The 20,272-nt window shown below is 36.3% G+C and overlaps 1 protein-coding gene across 1 annotated transcript in view; it reads left to right on the top strand.

Annotated features, from left to right (window-relative positions):
- LOC113119487 (regulating synaptic membrane exocytosis protein 3-like) overlaps positions 1–18,936 on the top strand; it is a 69,275-nt gene extending 50,339 nt beyond the window's left edge. The window contains exons 3-7 of the mRNA XM_026289016.1: positions 9,818–9,959; positions 10,901–11,013; positions 11,873–11,974; positions 12,075–12,214; positions 13,288–18,936. Of these exons, the coding sequence (XP_026144801.1) occupies positions 9,818–9,959; positions 10,901–11,013; positions 11,873–11,974; positions 12,075–12,214; positions 13,288–13,500 (710 nt within the window). The 3' untranslated portion in view covers positions 13,501–18,936. The remainder of the gene's footprint in view (positions 1–9,817; positions 9,960–10,900; positions 11,014–11,872; positions 11,975–12,074; positions 12,215–13,287) is intronic.
- The last annotated feature ends 1,336 nt before the right edge of the window (positions 18,937–20,272 follow it).

Genomic DNA, 20,272 nt, shown 5'->3' with positions numbered 1-20,272 from the left:
GAAAATTCTAAGCTTCCTATCACTGTTTATAACTCCTGTACATTAGGTTTAAATCCATCCAAGGTTAAAAAACACTGTCATTTTGTCAAAATATCATTTTAAAATTACCTCAATTCTTAGAGATCCCCAAACGGTTCGCGCGAAGCTGTTCAAAAGATTCAGTTTCCTTAAACCCCACCTTTCGGTAGCATACTGTGTTCTGATTGGTCAACTAATATAACTAGTTTGGATTGGTTGTTCCGCACACACCTCCACGGTAAACTATGCGTTAGCATCTGTTTGGGGTGTATTATGTCTTATTCCTCTCATCACGAAGCAAACAGTAAAATAAAAAACTTGAACAGTCTCGCTGCTTTTTCTTCTGTGTGGGTGTATTCAAGCCGCGCGCTTCAGTTTGAATCTGAATAGCGCGTTCAGCGCGGGGGCGTGGTCACATTAGATATAACGAAGGGAAACATGAAAAACAGACATGGCGTTGTTTTCATATGGATTACTTTATCACAGAATATCTGTTTTCGGCAGCACTTGTTTAGTTTTAAAGTAGACATGTCAAGCTTTCTATAGATATCTCTCTCATGTCTCTTCGTTGAGTAATCACGGAGTTACATTTCATTTTAATGACGTGTTTGTACATGACGATCAGCGCAGACAAAGGCTGTAGACAGCACACATACTGATAAGACGCTCGGGAGAAAACAAACACATAACTTCATAATCATACTTCGCGTTGTGATTCGGAGATGCTCGTTGTTCTAAATAAAGTTGCTAATGAACCCTTTTTTATGGCCAAACGCTTTGAAAAACCCGCCTTGTACTCACCGAGATTAGAAAAGCAGTCATAAGGGAAATGTTGTGAACACAACAAAAGGGATTTGTTGTACTGCTCTGGTATTGTGGTAAAAATGAATTTTAGCCATTGGTTCTTCTGATCTTCATTCATTGGCAGTGAAAATAAAACAAACTTGCCTTTACAATTAAAAACACACTGTCTCCTCGACATGATGCTCTCACACCAACCAGAGCGTCTGTGTGGGGGGATAAGGCAGTTCAGAGTTCAGTTTCTCTCAAGACGGTAGGCGGAGATTATTATGCAAAGTGTTTCTAGTGACGTACATAGAGATGGGCAAAAGATTTGAAATCTATCACGACTCGTTTCAGCGATTCAGAGTCGACTCCTTACTTTAGAAGCCAAAAACTTTATAAAGCGTGTACTTTTTGGTTTAATTACTTTGCACATTGTTTACACTGATGGACAGCTACATCATACACTGTAATACAGGTCATTTTTGATTTCCCATCTGTGTTGCTCTTTAAATGTGAGATATTAAGTGGCAATTGCATAGTAGTCCAATAGAGAGATGTAAAGTCACACTGTGAGATTTAAAGTCATATTTTTTTATTTAAATATAAAAGTTTGTAAGTATTAAAGTCACATTGTGAGATATTATAGTCATAGTTAAGAGAAACAAAGTTCAGTTGGCAAATATTAATTCAGAATGTGAAGTTTAAAGTCACAATTTACAAGAAACAGTCACAACTGCAAAATTTAAAATAAAAATGTGAGATATAAAGTTACATTGCAAGATTCAAAGTTTAAATGTGAGATAAAGTCAGATTATACAATTCAAGGTTACATTTCAGATTTAAAGTATTAACATTTAATAACAAATTAATAACATTTTTAAATTGCAATTTAGCTTAGTTTACCCCGAGGCAGAAATAGCCAATGTGAGTTACGGTGTGTGGTATATACTTATGTCTGTCATTTATTCATTTTCTTAATTTATTTTGGAGGAATAAAACAAACACATTCTGACTAGCCAATCAACTAATGAATAGCGGGAATTTGGGGCGGGAATTTTTGCAAAAATAATTGCAAAAATAATTAAGACATGCTAGTAGAAACAAATCATCTTTAAGTCTTCATCTTTAAACACAGACTCCACAAACACACAGACAGACAGACCGTTCCTGTTCCCTATAGAAATCGTTATTCATGAATTCAGTGGCCACTTTATTCCACTGCAAACAGAGATTGAACACTGTCACACATACGGTGCTCCCCTAGGGCTCGACAGAGACACCGATCTCAGTGTCAAATGAATGTACACTTCCCTTTCACTACCTCACAGCCAGCCAGCTGCTAGTGTAAAATAACCTGTTTCTATAAGTCAACATCATGCAGTTATTCTCTCCCACAAAGTACCTGTTCTAAAATGTCACATATTATATTCGCTTGCCACAGTGTCTGCTGTGTATTAGCATCATCTGTCTTGCCACAAGTAGTTCAGTTTTAACTGAACACCTCAGTGAATGGTGACTGCGGTCTTGTTGTTCTGTTTTCCTGTGGCCCACACTGTGCATGTTCTCTGTGTATTTTTAGAAAGCTGTTCTCGTTCTCTTTGTGTCTCGCACTCACTCTTGCAGTTATTTTATTTTAAAGACTTTGAGCTCCGTGACAGTAAGGAAGTGTCTGCTGGGAATGCAATACTTGGAGTTGTGCATGTACGCCGCCTTCTGCAGAAACGACACTGTTGTGATTCACATTACTATGTCAGTTTAGAACATAGCATCATTTGCAGCCCAGCTGTTTTTTATGTTATTGAACATTATGTAGACATTTATTTCATGTGGTGCTCCATCCTACAGTTCTAGGGATTTTTAACCTTTTTTTTATATCAGAGTATTTTGAACTCTTCAGGTTTTGATATCTCACATTCTGCGGTTATATTTGTGTGTGGGTGTATGTGTGCGTATGCATGTGTGTGCGTGTGCGTGTGTGTGTGTGTGTGTGTGTGTGTGTATATATATATATATATATATAATGGTAAACTGTACAATTAACTGTGTTCTAAAAGAATTAGTGTATCTTCTATCATTGAGTGCTGCTCATTAGGATTGATTTGAACCTTTTAAACTTTGAAAAAGATATTATATATGGATGCTGCTGTGATTGTTTCATCCAACTAAAATAAACTACTTTACAAAGTTAGAAAAAAAGGTCAAAATTGTGAAATATTATTACAATTTAAAATTATTGATTTCTATTGTAATATATATTTAAAATGTAATCTATTCCTGTGATGCAAAGCTGAAATTTGAGCATCATTATTCCAATCTTCAGTGTAACATGATCTTCAGAAATCATTGAAATATGCTTATTTGCTGCTCAAAAAACATTTCTCATCATCATCTGCTGAAAACAGTTGTTCCGCTTCTTTAATGTAATTAATGTAATACTTTTTTTTTCATTTTTTTTTTTTTAAGATTCAACAGAACAGCATTTATTTGAAATCCATGTTTGCTATCTCTGGTATTTTTACACATTGTATGTTCAATAATATATATTTAAATATAGTACAACATATACTTCAATAATATACCAAACCACAAACCTTCTTTTCTCTTTTTTTTGTGCACATCTGAGCTTGGACGAAATATTTGACTCTAATCCCTGAACCATTTCAGAAGGATAAGACCCATATGTTTAAGATGACAGAAATTTTATGAACTATCCCTTTAATTCCCTTTAATTACAACGTACAGTACTGTAATATGCATATATCAGAGCGTTAGTCCTGCGGCTCCTATCTGATACTAGATGTACTGATGAAGTTATCATCACTTTGTGTTGCTATACACCTTACATTACCTCTGAGATGTCATCTTTGGCACAGAATGGAGTGCCATGTTTTTCTCTTCATCTCTTTCTTAATGTCAGCTGATCTGCAGCCTGTTTCTCTCTCTCTCTCTCTCGTCCACTCTCTCACTTTATATGGTGAGGTCAGCAGCTTGGCCTTCATTGCCAAGCTCTAACAGATTGCTGGATGTGCTTGTCTTGTGCATCTTCCAGGATTGTGAGCCGCTTGCCATCATTCTACAAACTCATGGACATCTGAAAGAGTTAGAGGAAAAAACACCCCGGAGTCTCACACAGCCAGACCTTTGACTTATGGCAGGGTACAACACGGCTGAAGGCCCACCTCAAGAAAATGTGTTTTTCACTGCTCCCATAGTGTACAGTTTCAAGGGGGAAAGTATGTTTTTAGAGAACTTTGATGGATCAACACATTTTGTGGAAGCCTTTTTTATAAAGCACTTTATACAGTACTGATTGTTTCAAAGTAGCTTCACAGTGATAAAAAGGAAAATAACAGAATCAATGATGCAGACACTTTCAGATAGGAGGCAGATGTTAAATTCAGCTGCTCTACAAAGGCAACAGTGTAGTTATGCAGCAAAGTTCACTAGCATAAGCAAAAGGCACCCAGTATTGATACAAACACTGTACTTTACTGTATGTGTCACATGGCAGCAACTCAATGCATTTAGGCATCTGGATGTGGTGAAGGCGACTAGCTGAAGTTCAAACTGAGCATCATGGGTAATGGGGAAGAAAGAGGATTTAAGTGACTTTGAATGTGGAAAGAACAGGAAACGGAAGCTACAGTTTGCACAGGCTCCCCAGAATTGGCCAATATAAGATTGGAAAAACATTGCCTGGTCTGATGAGATTTCTGCTACCTTCTGCTACATTCAGATGGTAGGGTCAGAATTTGGTGTGAAGAACACGAAAGCATGGCTTATGGTGGTGGTGTAATGGTGTGGGGGATATCTTCTTGGCACACGTTGGACCCAGTACCAATTGAGCATTGTTTAAACACCACAGCCAACCGGAGTATTGTTTCTGACCATGTCCATCGCTACGGTGTACCCATCTGCTGATGGCTACTTCCTGCAGGATAATGCACCATGTCACAAAGCTCAAATCATCACAGACTGGTTTCTTGAACATGACAATGAGTTCACTCTACTCAAATGCCTCCATAGTCACCAGGTGTGCAGCCAACAAATCTGCAGCAACGTTTCCAACACCTTGTTGAATCTATGCCTCAAAGAATTAAGGCGGTTATGAAGGAAAAAGGGGGTCCAACCTGGTAGTAGCAAGGTGTACCTAATAAAGTGGCATATACATATTAGGGTTGTTATTGTTAACGTGTTAATGCATGCAATTAATTTTAAGATAATTTAACGCAGTTAACACAAAATAACTGAAGCATGATTTCTATTCTCACCCTTCAACCCAATTTTGCTTCTCTGCTTGTGATCTGATCATTTTAAGCTGGTAAACTCCGGGAAAGTTTTCAGTCCATTGATCCTGGAAGCTAATGCATTCAAACAATCTGTCCAAAACAGTGCTAATATAAAGGAAACCAGGCTGATGACATCGGAGATTGCAGAGCTCTGTCATATTCTGTGATTGCCTCTGAAGAGCACAAGCTCTCACATGAAGTACAGACTGAATGGACTGTCAACATCCCACTGCTGTATGTCCAGATGAAATGCAAAATACATTTTCTTAACTTGTTTACCAGTCTCGCTAGTACAGTTTTGATAGATGAAGACTGCAATCAAGGTAAAGATGATTGCAGTGGTGTACAAGCGTCATACAGTAAGCATGTGTGAGTCCATTATAATAATATGTGCATGAGTGCTCTTGACACTCTGATCACACATTGTGGGCCCTATTTTATGATCTAAGCACATGGTCTAAAGAGCATGGTGCAGATGCACTCAGGGCATGTCTGAATCCACTTTTGCTCGTTTAACTATAGTTTAATTATCGCTGGATAGATGAGATATGGCTGCAGACCAGTGCTGTCCTCCTCCTAAGGGCTGGGTTGAGGTTCCTTCTCCTAGTAGACATGGCAGGACTGAAGTCAGGAAAAAACAGCAGTGTGACATTATCCTGTGTATATTTCACTGCGTATGCTTAAGGATTGCCGATCTTTTTTTGCCATCTCATTACACAAACACATAAAAGTACGCGGCCACTCAAAGTAACATTTTTCTTCCGTCACAGACGCGATGAACCCACTCAATCTCAATATCACGTCCTTTCAGTGAAGGTATCCACTCAGAAGGATTCGCTCTGAGGAAGCTGGCTGCATTGGAGCTTTCTGCCCCCTCTGGAAACCCCACTAATCGCAAGGTTTTTCTCCTGTTCCTATCTTCCATGTTCGTCACTTTATCGTTAAGTTATTCTAGCTGCTTTCTCAGGTTCGCAACTGCCCTCCTATCCTCACGTACAGCTGAATGGAATCGACTCAGTCACGTGTCTGTTTTGCCGCGATGGCTAGATTTTCAACATCTGCTTTTAGTTCTTTTGCAGAGGTGTTGGTCGCTTGTATGTTCATATGTAGGTCACGCTATGCCGGGGTCAGTACAGAGTCTATTGCATCTCTTACTGTCGAGGCCACAACAGAGTTCAAAGTACTTTTCTGCTCTTTAAGTGCTATCTTGATACCATTAGCAATGGCGCCGTCGAGATCCTCTTTGGTGATGGCAGAATCTTTTAATATTTTCTTTATTGGTGATTACAATGCTCAAATGCATTTGCTATTTAAACAATGCTGCGCAGGACGCGAAAATGAGAACTGCGTTGGGCTGAAACTAGCAAAAACTCTTGCGCTGCTCCTTGTGCCGCATTGCGCCGGATGTAAGATAGGGTCCTATATTTATGCACAGCAAAGACATTTCCGTACATTCATGATAATGAATGGATCTGTCTACAGTAGTAGATATATGCAATCAGCAGGCCGTTAGTTTAGTTTTAGTTTTTTGTTAGTTTTTTTTTTTTTTTTGGCATCTCCATGTGGTCCTGTTTGGTATCACAACTTGACTTCTCTAAAATCTAAAAAAACTTTTTGCTGTTGCACTGTACACATAGTATAAAATTCACTTTTTTTCTTTCATATGTGCTTAAATGGGCTCCTTTGGTGTCCTTTTGGAGTTTTTTTTAGTGTCCTTTTTTGAAAAGACATCTAAAAGTATCTTGAATTTTTGTAAAAAAAAAAAAATATATATATATATATATATATATATATATATATATATATATATATATATATATATATATATATATTATGGCTTTTTTAGAATATATTTAATATATTTACATTTCTATTTATTATCTTGCCTTTAGCCTAAACAGCAGGTGTATTTTTCGTCCCAAAAACAACGTTTTTACGTATTCTTCAGTTACTGAAAACTGTTGATTAAATTACCTCGAACAAAACTAAAAATCATTAACAAGACATTTTTTGTCTTAAAATATTTTCTGTAATTTTATTGATTTTCATTCATCTATGAGAAAAGTAATATCAACTTTGTATTGTTGCCCATCCGCAGGGAGTTTGATTGAAAGGTTATCTGACGATCAAAACACAGAATCTGACGATTTTATTTTATTTTTTCTTGACAAACAAACCAGACAGGAGAGTAGATTAGCCTCGGTGGACTTGAAGTTGAAAAGCGGTGTGTATTTCAGCGGATGAAATAAGTACCTTCTGATGTTCATTCATGTTTATTTAATGCTATAACTAGTAAAGAGAAAGAGAAGATCGGTTTACATGTCGCTTTAACTAAGGCACTACAGTAATCTGTCACGACACATCTAAGAGCCACAAAACAATATTTATTTAAAAAGCCTGGTCTCATTGTTTATCTGTAGGTATTAATACATAACATTTACAAGCACAAAACATTTTTGTATGTTTTTATTGATACAAAATTGACAATTTATATGTATTTCAATGTTTAAAACTTACAAATCCCTACGTATTTTGAGCGAAAAATTTAAAATATTTACATATCTCTTATATCAGGAAATCTATTTTAATTCAATTTTATAATTTTATACCACTTTTACTACCCCTTAAACCTAAACCTACCCATTTTATAGCGAATATACATGTTTATCATTTTATCAATAAGAAATTTAGATTTAAGGCCTTTAACCTACCTCCAAACCTTAACCTACCCATTTTATAGTGAATATAAAAGGATATAAAGCGTTATTGACCGAAATATACATGGAAATGACCATTTCACTAACAATACAGCATCAAAAATATTTTTGTAGTCGCTAATATCACTCCTACATCTGAACCTAAACATTACTATTTCTGTACAGTTCAAGAAAAAACATGACAAGACACCTAAATGCAATTACAATCATTTATTTATTGCTAAAATTTTAAAAGCAGTACCAAAAGTCATCCAAATGAAGACGTGTGCTGACCATAACAACCAGACTGCTAAAAATAAATTTAAATAAAGCGGGTGGCACTTTGACTATAACTGAATTTGGGCATGGGTATGTGCTCAGGACAGAACATTTATCAAACATGTGAAGTTTGGGTCAGATCGGACTTTGCTAGCCTGAGTTACAGTGACTTCCTGTTTCATGGCGAAACACCAACATTTGTCAGGCCGTCAGGGACACGCCCCTTTACCAAAACTCAAGATCTTCACAGTTTAACATCACAAAGGCCTTAAGGCCTAAGGTACTTGAGATTTTTCTTGTAGCTTTAGGAGCTCGGCAGCATGGGGACCACCCTAGTGTGCACTTGATAATGGATGTCGCACTTTATAACTCCCGGGTTACTTCCGATGGGAGCCCCTGGGAACACGAAACATGAAGGTTTTTAGGCTGAAAGCTAAACTTAGCATTGTTTATTATCACCTACTGTGTTTTTGATGAGCCCTGTTACAAATGTAACCACCATTTTCATGTGGTTTATCTCTTCTGATTTCCATATTTGGTGCTTGAGGACAAAAGCAAAAGCATTTGAGTGATCATCGCGCTCTTCTGCTATGTCTGGATTGATTGTTTGGCAAGAAAGTATGTCAGCTAAATTCAGCAGCTGGAAGTCACGCAGGGTATAGGTACAGATGAGTTTACATTAGTACCTGAGGAAATGACTTCTGGTATGAAATATGACTAGACTATATAAGCTCCGCTGTCTTTTTCATAAACACTGGAGCGGTTCATGCAGTGACAAGTGGCACTTTCCATTGCACTTCAATGCCTGTGACTTTTTTCTATTATTAAATACATAAAGGTCTTGACCTTCCTTACTGTATTGTAATCATGCAATGTTATAGTTGTGATATAATCGAGTGAAATTATATTTTATTTGCCGTTTTTAACCGTTAACTTATTTCTCATTGCTTGTGACACCATTAACATCATCAGATTAAAACAGTTTTCATTTTCACATTTTAGTGTTGATTAGATTCATGAAGCATAGCCATTCAGCTCTGCTTTTGTGTGACAGAGATCATATTATAGCTTTCATTCATATTTTGAATGACTTCTTTGACGTTTCTGTTTTATTGTCATTTTAAAGTTTTAGTAATTTTTACTCCAGTGAAACTAAATGAAAATGAGAAATGTTTCTGACTATCTGAAATGAAATAAGTTCTTTTAAGTGACTTATTTCAGTTCAAATTTGTATTGTTTTATTTTGAATGTTTTTTTTTTTTGTGGTTTTGTTAAATTTATCTGCGATAACCTGTTCTGTTATTCTAGAAAGATTATTCATTTATATATTTAAACATTTTGTTTTGATATTTAATGTGTATTGCTAATAAAAAGCGTAATGATACAAACTTTAATTTAGACATGTTGGTAAAAGGGTTGCAAAAAAAATATTATAATAATAATTAATGGATTTAATGTTTAGTTTGACCTCCTGAGGTCGACAACCAGCATTTCTGACGACTCATTTCACTGTTCATTTGCAGAAAAATAAAAGAATATACACTCACTGGACACCTTATTAGGTATAACTTTCTAGTACCGGTTTTGACCCCCTTATGCCTTCAGGACTGCTTTATATTTCGTGGCATAGGTGCTAGAAACACTCTTTCATATTGATATGCAGTTGCTGAATATTTGTCTCTGCCCAGAAGTTTGGTGCCCCATTCATGGAAAGTGAGCAGGGTTGTAAATGTGTGTGTGTTTGTGTAGACGGTGGAACAAAGAAGCTGCGCAGCACCATCCGGCGGAGCACAGAGACAGGCATCGCGGTGGAGATGAGGAACCGGGTCACACGGCAGGGCAGTAAGGACTCAACAGATGGCAGCACCAACAGCAACAGCTCTGATGGGACGTGAGTGTGACCCACCACCTCACACATCCCAAGAGGCTTAGATCTCACAAAACATGTCCACGGTTCAAAATCCAGAGAAAAAATCTCATGTATCTCATGTTTTGCATAGAATCAGCAGAAACCTATTTTTAGCACCACAGCTGTTTAGTTTAATTTAGATCATAAATTACAACTGTATTTTATAATGAGATGATATGATAACATATTTGTTTCACATTACAGGAAATGTGTTTAATTGCCATATATACAAACACACACACACACACACACACATATATGTATTAGTGCTGTCAAATGATTAATTGCATTCAAAATATGAGTTTTTGTTTACATATGTGTGTGTGTACTGTTCATATTTATTATGCATACATAAATTAAATTTTAAAATTAAAAAATAAAAATGTTCTTAAATTAATTTAAATTTACATAAATACACAAGTATACAGTATGTAGGCGATTTAGAAAATTTTCCATGCATATATTTATATCCATTTACTTTAAATGATATATAAATATATTTTGTTTATGAACACATTTTTCTTAAATATATGCATGCATGTGTGTGTATTTATACCCTAACCCATACATAATAAACATACACAACACACACACATATATTATGTAAACAAAACTGTGTTTTTGGATGCGATTAATCGTGATTAATCGTTTGACAGCGTTATATAGATTTATACAAATATTGGATATTTTTCAATCTGATTATATTGATTAATGAAAGAAATAATCCACAGATGAATCAATTAAACATCCTGTCAAAATCCTATCTAGTTCCAGCCCTATATATGCTCAGATCTTGACATGACTCACTCATCTGTGAGTGTGTGAGGTACTGTCACAGGAAATAATGAAGCAGCACTATATATCGTACTGGTTAGAAACAAACCTGCTTTGTATTGATGAGTTTGATTGATGGCTCATTTCAGCTTCATCTTCCCCCCCACTCGCCTCGGCCCTGAGAGCCAGTTCAGTGACTTCCTGGACGGTCTCGGTCCCGCTCAGATAGTGGGGCGGCAGACATTAGCCACACCGCCGATGGGTAAGACGCTGGCCAGAATACACTCAAACACAACAATGACCATCAGCATAAAAGAAAAATCATGTTGCATTTTTATTCTGGATTCATAATACATAAGATACAAGTTTCTATAGAAATGAAATTTTAGTTGATCTTAAATGGATTCAACAGTACACTTTAAACATACAAAACTAAAAAACAATAGATGTAATTATGAAATTGCATATAAAGATACTTAAGTTCTGCTTATTTGGGTCAGAAGAAGTGCTTTAAAGTTAAGCTGAATAATAATAGATCAAGTATAATGTATTTTTACTGAATTGCAAGTACGATTAAGCGATAGCGTATTTGAAAATATTTAAGTTCAGAAACCATTAAGTTCATAATTATATTACAATCTTATTTTAGAATTATAATTTATTTAGCATTTTTGTTCTACTGACTGCCAAACATAAAAAAAAGCTTTATTCTTCAATTTGGAAATTGACGATCAACTTGAGCACATTGCTATGAGAGGTATAATGTAGTACACTAAATAATCCATGAATATATTACTATGAAGGATTTGTCCGAATATATTTTTTATTGGAGTTTTACCTGTACTTTTGAGCATATACACAATATAAAATAATATTGTACTGTGCTCTTCTGTTTCACTCCATGGCACTGATAAATTGTAATGTTTTCAAGAGCTCATAGTGACTGGAGTGTCTGACTTAGACATAATAATATGTTTCTAATCTCTTCTTTTATGATCAAACATCAAGACAGAAACTCTCAGGAGTGGAGCTTGTGTCTTGTTCTGTGTCTCCACCTGCTGTTAATGGATCCCATTGCAAGAAGGCTTTCATAAGCGTATGGTTTCCTCTGTGTACTGTAGGTGATGTTTACATCGGTGTGGTGGATAGAGGGGGTCAGTTAGAGGTCGAGATCACACAGGCCCGAGGTCTGACCCCTAAACCAGGCTCAAAGAACATTCCAGGTACACCACCGTTAAAACATGATTCAGTTTGATACTTTTATTCACAATACCTGTTAGCTAAGAACACTGTTTCATCATTGGGTGCTTACTTCTCTGTCAGCAACATATGTAAAGGTTTATGTCCTGGAGAATGGAATGTGTCTCGCTAAGAAGAAAACCAAAGTGGTGAAGAAAACCCTGGATCCAACCTTCCAGCAGTCCCTGATGTTTGACGAGAGCCCGCAGGGGAAAGTGCTGCAGGTATCCAGTCAAAATCACTCCAGCTGTCCTTCTCAAACACACACTTCACAAAACAGCAGACTAGCAGCTAAATACACAGCGCTCCCAAAAAAGGATTTAAGGCCATAAAACGTTTTGACAGTCTCATTCGAAACACAGGAGTGTCTATTGTCTCCTGTTTTACACAATCCATATTTTGTACAGACTTTGTAGAGAAAAATATACTCTTAAAATATTCAATATAATCATACACAAAATAACATGAAAGCCTATATCAGATTCATAAATAACCATATATATATGTTACAATATTGATCTAAAATTATTTTGATATTTTATTTTTTAATAGTATTTTATGCTGACCAAAGCTGCATTTATTTGATTAAACTTTGTGTAGAAACAGTAATATAGTGAAATATTATTTGAATTTTAAACAGCTCCTTTCTTTTTTAATATATTTTTCAAATGTAATTTATTTCTGTGATCAGAGCTGAATTTTCAGCATCATTCCTCTGGTCTTCATTGTCACATGATCCTTCAGATATCAGTCTAATATTATCATTTGCTGCTCAATAAATATTTCTTATTGCTATCAGTGTTGAAAACAATTGTGATGCTTAATATTTTTGTTGGAAGTGTTTTCAAGATTCTTTGATGATAAGAAATTCATAAGCAACATCATTTATTTGAAAGAAATGTTTTTTAACATTATAATGTATATTTACTACACCTTTTGCTGAAAGTGGTCCTTGCTGAAAGTATAATTTCTTATATATATATATATATATATATGTGTGTGTGTGTGTGTGTGTGTGTGTGTATTACTGATCCCAAACTTTTAAATTGCCTTGTTTATTTACTGTTTTATGGCAGAACATTTTAATTATAAATTATAAAACAAAATATGTACTGGTCAAAATTAAGAAAAATACATTGCAACATTTTTAGATGTGTCCAAAAATTAAGCCATTGCCATTGCATCACATAAGAAACTCAAATCAAACCAAGAGCAAATGCTAAAAAATATTTAGGACCACTCTATATTAAACCTCTCCACATACTGATCCTTCATTTGTAACCTTTAACCCCTCCAGGTGATTGTGTGGGGCGATTACGGCCGCATGGACAGCAAGTGTTTCATGGGAATGGCTCAGATCCTCCTGGATGATCTAGACCTGACATCGATGGTGGGCGGCTGGTACAAGCTCTTCCCCACCTCCTCTCTGGCAGACCCCAGCATCGGCCCCCTGACACGCCGACTCTCCCAGTCCTCGCTCGAGAGCGCCACCAGCCCCTCGTGCACCTAGAAACATCCACATCCCCTTCTAAATATGCCTGTCTTCTCTATCTCTACGTGTGTATCTTCATTCAATATACCCCGTCACTGACCCCAAACACATGAACACACACCCTGATAGATAGAGCCAACTCGCCCCGGGGCTGGAACGCTCCTCTTTACCGATACAGATATTAAGAGTTGGATACAAATCAGGCATGACACATAACACACACACACACAAACAGATCCTCGCAGATGGATATGGGTGTAACCAGCAACGTGCCGTCATAGGGTTGTGAAAAATCAGTCACGGCTAGTTACATACAGATCCACTGTCTGCAGGTCAACCGATAGGGGCATTTAATAAACCCGCCGAGAAATATTCCTGACAATGTAGCATTCGTGTTGACGTCACGTCACACAGGAAGCAGAGTGGGTTTTCCAAGACTAGTAGTTTCCAGACATTTCTCTATGCCAAACCCGATCAAAAGTTGTATTTTTTAAAAACCAAAGCAATTCTTATTATCTGTAGTGTTATATTATAGAGTATGGATATGTAGCAGAGTCAGTGACTTAGATGAAATGCAAAAAACAAACACGTGTTAGAAAAACTCGTAAGGTGCGGTCATGTTAGCGAAATTTTGCCGGCAAAGGAATCCTGTTTTCAGTTGTCGACAGTGTAGTGTCTTATTAAGTCACTGTCATACCAAGAAACTTTTGACATGGCAATTTTGTGACCAACACAAAGATGAACGAAACATGCATTGTGACTTTTTCGCCCTTGCGCGAAATGTATTGCTTTAGAAATGACTGTAATTCGCCTGTAAAATTTCGGTAAATGTGATCGTACCTCTAGACTACATTCATATTTAAACTTATAAAGGGCAGGGCTTTACTCCACATGTTAGGTTATTTATTAGAAATGCACACAATTCCTGTCGCATTAAAGTAGCGTATTCTTTGTTTTCCTTTTAGGAGAGCTGAATAAATAAATAGATAGATCGATGTTTATGTATTTATCGACTGCATTCTGCACGTTAACTCGCAACCCTTGTTGAGCAAAATATGTAAAGTACTATTTTAAGCTTGCCTTTAAAATTACGTAGACTTATAGATGGTAGGTTATTTATTTTGCTAATGTTTCAATCGCACTTTTTGTCTGAACCGAGTTGCAGACGTAATCGAGGGAATTGAGCCCTCTGGAGGAGAACCAACTGTCCTGTTAAACCAGCAACCCTCACACACAGCTGCATTGTGGGATATGCCGAACGGTGTCCGCTGGAAAACAAGAAAACTTTTCTTGTAGCAAGTAGCGAAGCTTTCTGGGAAGTTGAAGCCGCATTAGACTTTACCGCCTCAAGTAGTTTTGGGTTTCTTTCTACCAGCATTTGGAACTGTTAAAGGCCTTTTCCCGTTTCCTGTTACTCTCAGGAGGTCACGCTGAACTACAAAACACACACACGCAACAAGATGAGGACTGGTGATGGGGTCGCTCTCTCAACAGGATCTTGAAGCCCAAATCAAATGGTATTCTATAAATTCCTGGACACTTTTTTTTTTTGGTCTTTCTAACCATTGTGACTATTCCTGTCCAATCAGCAGTCTTCTTTAGCTTCGTCTCTGAAGCTGAGTGGCTCTAGACGGTTTCTTCAGTGGATCTTCGGGGTTATGGAGACTTGTGGAAGGAAAGCAACACTGTAGGTAAAAAACGAAGTATTCATCTCACTCTTGTCAGCCTCCTAGATTAGATTTCATAGCTTCTCTGAACCTATCAGAGCCGGAGAAGGTTTCATTCATATCATATAATCTATGTACCAGTTTATTCATGTCAAATCAGTCACATCTTCTGCAGAGGTGATGCCATTTGTGACACTATCAGTAAGAGCCAGAACATTATTCATTTCGAAATTCCCTTATGGATCATTTGCCAAATCATTAAAGACGTTTGTATAATTTAGTCTCTAAATTAAACTCTCTTGATGGAAGCGCACAAACACTATTTGATTCTCTGTTTTGCATCACAATGTTGTAGATAGATCTGCTTTTAAAGGCGGATTATGAGACCATCAGCAAACCATTTAATCTGATTTATCATTTTGAATGCATCAGTGTTTGAAGTATTTTTGTACTGTTTTGTACATGTTTTTTTTTTCTATCTGCCAATGTCACAGCTACACTGGTCAAGATGTACAGCACAATATGACACCATTTATCTGGATGTTCATAAGAAAGTGTGCCTCACATTCCATACTTTCAAAATCTCTTGTTTTTATTATCCTAGGCCATATCATAAGTGCACTTTACAGTACATGAACACATTTCAAAGCATTGGGTAAGATGTAGATACTATAAAATGAATGGTGGGTTCATATAGAGATTTCTCTTTAAATCCTGAGAAACATTTAGTCATTACTTATCCCTTTATTTATCTTTTCTCTGTTCATAAGACAAAGAATCTTTAAGGACAATTTCAAGTTTTATTTTTACGTGATTACAAAATCAGCTGAATCAGAAGACACGTTGTGCACACTTAATATATTTGCATTTTAATTGTTTCTGTAAGGTCAAACGTATAAGTTGGACTAAATAATGGGACTTTACACTTTCTTAATTTCACACGAAATTGGCAAAATCTGTATTTTACCCATGCCAGATTTAACATATTTTAAACATTTTACTTTTCAGCCCATCGGTTGTTCAAGCTCGGAGGTTTTGCCTTTAAACATGCAAAAAGAGTTTCTGCTATCTTTCACACACGTCTTGCTTCTTTTGTATTTGCACAAGTCTGATTGTGTTGCACCTTTGTCTTTTTCACTAACAGACAAATGTCTGAACATTAAATTAGGAACAAAAAATGACTCCTTAATTCTAATTCAAGATGAAATTGTATTACTGTACTGAAAACAAATTGTATTTGCAACTGAATGTTTGTCCTTGGTAAACACACATGAAATGACTATTAGATATTGGTATATTTTCTATGTGACTTGGGAATTTGGGATAATATACGTATCCCCTTTACTGTACAGTGAAGTAGTTATAAAATCTTACTGGTCTTGCATTTTTGCAAAGAGTCTGAATGCATGAAAATTTGTACTGTATTGCTCTATTTTTTTTAGGTGTAGTGGATGGATGTAGATTGTTGCAGTCCATAGCTAAACCAAATGCAACATTGACAAAAAATAAATAAAAAATAAATCTAGATTTGCCGCTTCCAGATTTCTGTGGTTCGGGTGCGTTCTGATATTTCAACATGGAATGAGAATGATCAGATCTGTTTTGCTCTGACAGTAATCAGATAAAGATAACAAATGCTTCTGTGATGTGCTGATAATCTGTAAATACAAACCTTTGAGTATGATGTTGTAACTTTCAGAAAAAGTGGCTGGCATCTGGCTTGTTTAAATGCTTGAACTACTTCATGCTTTTATATGAGAGACCCCTTCATGCTTTTCAGTTCATACATGGTGAAGTCTGAAGAGTCGTTCTTGGCAGTTTTATGGCATGTGCAGTTTCGGTGTGAGTGTAAGTGACACCAGCCTGACTGGGGAATGATCTTAATACACTGGATACAGATATCAATATCAATGTGATGTTATGATGTAAGTGTGGGCCAACAATCATAGCGGAAACAGTTGGATGTGGTGGTCAACCTGGTATTCATCCTTACTTTTTTATTTGCATTTAGAAAGGCACAGTAGATTGTAAAACTGAGAATGAGGTGTAAATTTAAACATTTTATTTTATGAGATTTCGCTTTGTTGGGTATTGTATGATGTATATAAATTATGTAAATGTCGACAGATTGGTTTAATTTCAAATAGGAATGTAATCCCTTTACATCTTTCTGGGCCAGTTAAAGGAATAGTTCACCAAAAATTAACATTTACTCCCCCTCCAGCCCTAAAAAGTTGTAGATGACTTTTGTTTTTTGGAGATATTTAGCTCACCAATGGATCCTCTGCATTGAATGGGTGCAGTCAGAATGAAAGTCCAAACAGCTGATAAAAACATCAAAATAATCCACACCACTCCAGTCCATTTGCATATTTTTCTCCTGATTCAGACAGGACAAAGAGGGCTCATATTTTAGTAATGGTCTGAAGTTAAAATGTAAAATTTGTTTCCTACAAACATGCAACTTTCAGCTTCACAAGATGCTAAATGATGGATTGGAGTGATGTGGATTATTGTGATGTTTTTATCAGCTGTTCGAAATCTGACAGCACCCATTCACTGCAAGAGGATCCACTGGTGAGCAAGTGATGTAACGTTAAATTAATCCAAAACAGTACCCATAAAGAAACAAACTCATCTACATCTTGCATGGCCTAAGGCTGAGAAAATTGTAATTTTTGGGTGAACTATTCTTTTAAACCCTTGTGAAGTCTTTTTATGAACCCTTAATACTGTTTTTGTTACATTTGTGAACAAATATAAAGACTAATAAGGATATATTGAGCTTTTACCTTATTTTTGTAAAGTGAATTATCTTACAAAGTGGTTTGTTGAAGGAAAGGCCGTGGCTTGTTTATTGCCTTATTTGAGAGTTTCTTATAAGGCTTAGACATGTTTTTCAGGAGTGTTTTGATTTGATATTATTAATGATACGGAAGTATCTCTACCTTGAATGTATGTATTAAATATTCCATGTTATTGTATTATAAAACACATTTTTTGTAAAATGGCCTGGAGCAAGTAAGCATTGTGTTTTCTTTGCAACACGTGTCTTTATTTTCTCAAAGAGCCATGCAGTGTCTTAAAATTAGGCTCTATTTTTGGTGATCACACATTTCAAAGACATGGAATTAATGAAAATAAAATGTTCTTTTATTTTATTCAAATTATATGATTACAACCTTGAATTAATTGTACTTTTGGGTCAGACTGTCTTTGGAAAAAGATTTATTTTACTAATGGAAACGGTCATTTGTGGTCTGTTTTCTTATCCTTGTAGCAAAGCTGTTAGCAGCTCTTTTGTTGTCACCATAAATCAGCCATTCATATTATTCATGCCACTGAAAACAGCACAAGACATTGTTGAGAACTTTCACAAGAGATGTAGCTACTTTGAAAATGATGTAACCCACTTCAGTTTTAAGTCTTGCACTTTGAGAGAGCGTGATCAAAGATTTGTCAGAGCAAAAGTAACCCCCAAAACATTTAGAAAATGATTTGAGCTGACAGTGCGCTGCTTTGGAATAACAGAATGGAAAAGAGAGTTGTATGGGGAAGCTGTAATTTTATACTTGTGCTTTGTAAATGTTTTCTATGTGCTGTATTTGATAATGTAAAACTGGTATTTTTGTGGTTTGTACGCTGCAGAACTGATTATTTAAGATGCACGCAGTTTTATAAGAAAAGGTTGGGAAACTTATTAAACAAATATTTTGACTGAAGCCTGTATCTGCATGCATATTGACTGCTGGAAGCTGGAGGTCAATAAATATGATTTGAATCATCTCCTCTTTGTGTCCGAATGGAATATGTATAAGTGGGTTTTAATCTTATCCTGAACCATATACACTCTTAACCCATTTGTGCCCAAATTTTTCTGAATGGTTTCATGCATATAGTCATGTTAATAGTGCCGTATGTGAACATGTTCTGCATTTATTTTCCCCAGGTTTTAGTTTATTTTCTTGAAAATCGTATTTGAAAGTGTGGCAACTATAGTTGCCGGTGGGCAAATATGTTGTGTTCACCCCTTCAGGGTCAAATTTGAATAGGAGGAGAGCATTTTGCATCTAACTCAAAATAACTGCTTTCAAAAGATCAATCTTTATCCATAAATTAATTATGCATAAAAGTTGAAGAACATTCAATGCGACCCCCCAAAAGAGTTGCTTCTAGCTTATAATTGTTGAATATGAAAACACAATAAATCCATTTGTCTTAAAATGGTGGAACATAGTACAGAACATATAGTGCAGCCGTTAAGTTGACCCAACAGGGTACTTTGTATCAATAAGTTTTTAACGTCCGATAACTTTACCAAAAATGACCCGATACAGACGGGAAGGGATATTTTTGAAAATGTGCCTGCAAATTATTGTTTCTTCGCGGAGTTCGCGCGTTATGCATAATGTATTTTTGTGGACAATCGATGCAGGAGTCGTTAAGGATGTGAGCACACAGACGACACAGGTATTTACTTAACACAAAATATTTCTGTTGGCCTGAAACGTTAACCACGAACATATATCTGGGAACAGGAGCACATTTTGGTAAGTATTCTGATTAATTCTCTCCCTTGACTTCATGCCTCCACATCCCCCCTGATAGCCTCATAGACAGTAAAAGATTGTCTGCGAGCTTCTCCTCCTGTCCATACGGTAATTTCTCTACTGTGCAACAGAGAGTCGCTGGTTATGACGCAATCGTTAGCCTATTTTTTACAAAAACTGCTTCTACGGGAACATAACATAAGATACAAGGCAATGGAGCCTTTTATACATTTTCGTGTTTCTTTAGAAATAATTAATGGACAAATGGAATCTTAAAACACCATTAAAACACCAAAACAGCATTTCACGCCACGCAGCCAGTGTGTCACCGGCCTTATAATCAGTGGCGGCTCCAGACAATTTCCATTGGGGGGGCAATGGGGGGTCCTGGTCATTTCAAGGGGGGTCTCATGAAAACCAACAAAAAATACAGTGCACACGGCTAATAACTGCATATTACTGCTACTAAACAACAAAAACAACACAGCATATCAACTACTTTGTTTTTAATTAATTAATCAATTGCATTTTGCAAACAATATGCTCAAACTTTAAAGGGTTGGACCTAATCAA

This window comes from Carassius auratus, chromosome 19, assembly GCF_003368295.1.
Source record: "Carassius auratus strain Wakin chromosome 19, ASM336829v1, whole genome shotgun sequence".
NCBI lineage: Eukaryota > Metazoa > Chordata > Actinopteri > Cypriniformes > Cyprinidae > Carassius > Carassius auratus.
This window is presented reverse-complemented; position numbering and strand designations above follow the sequence as displayed.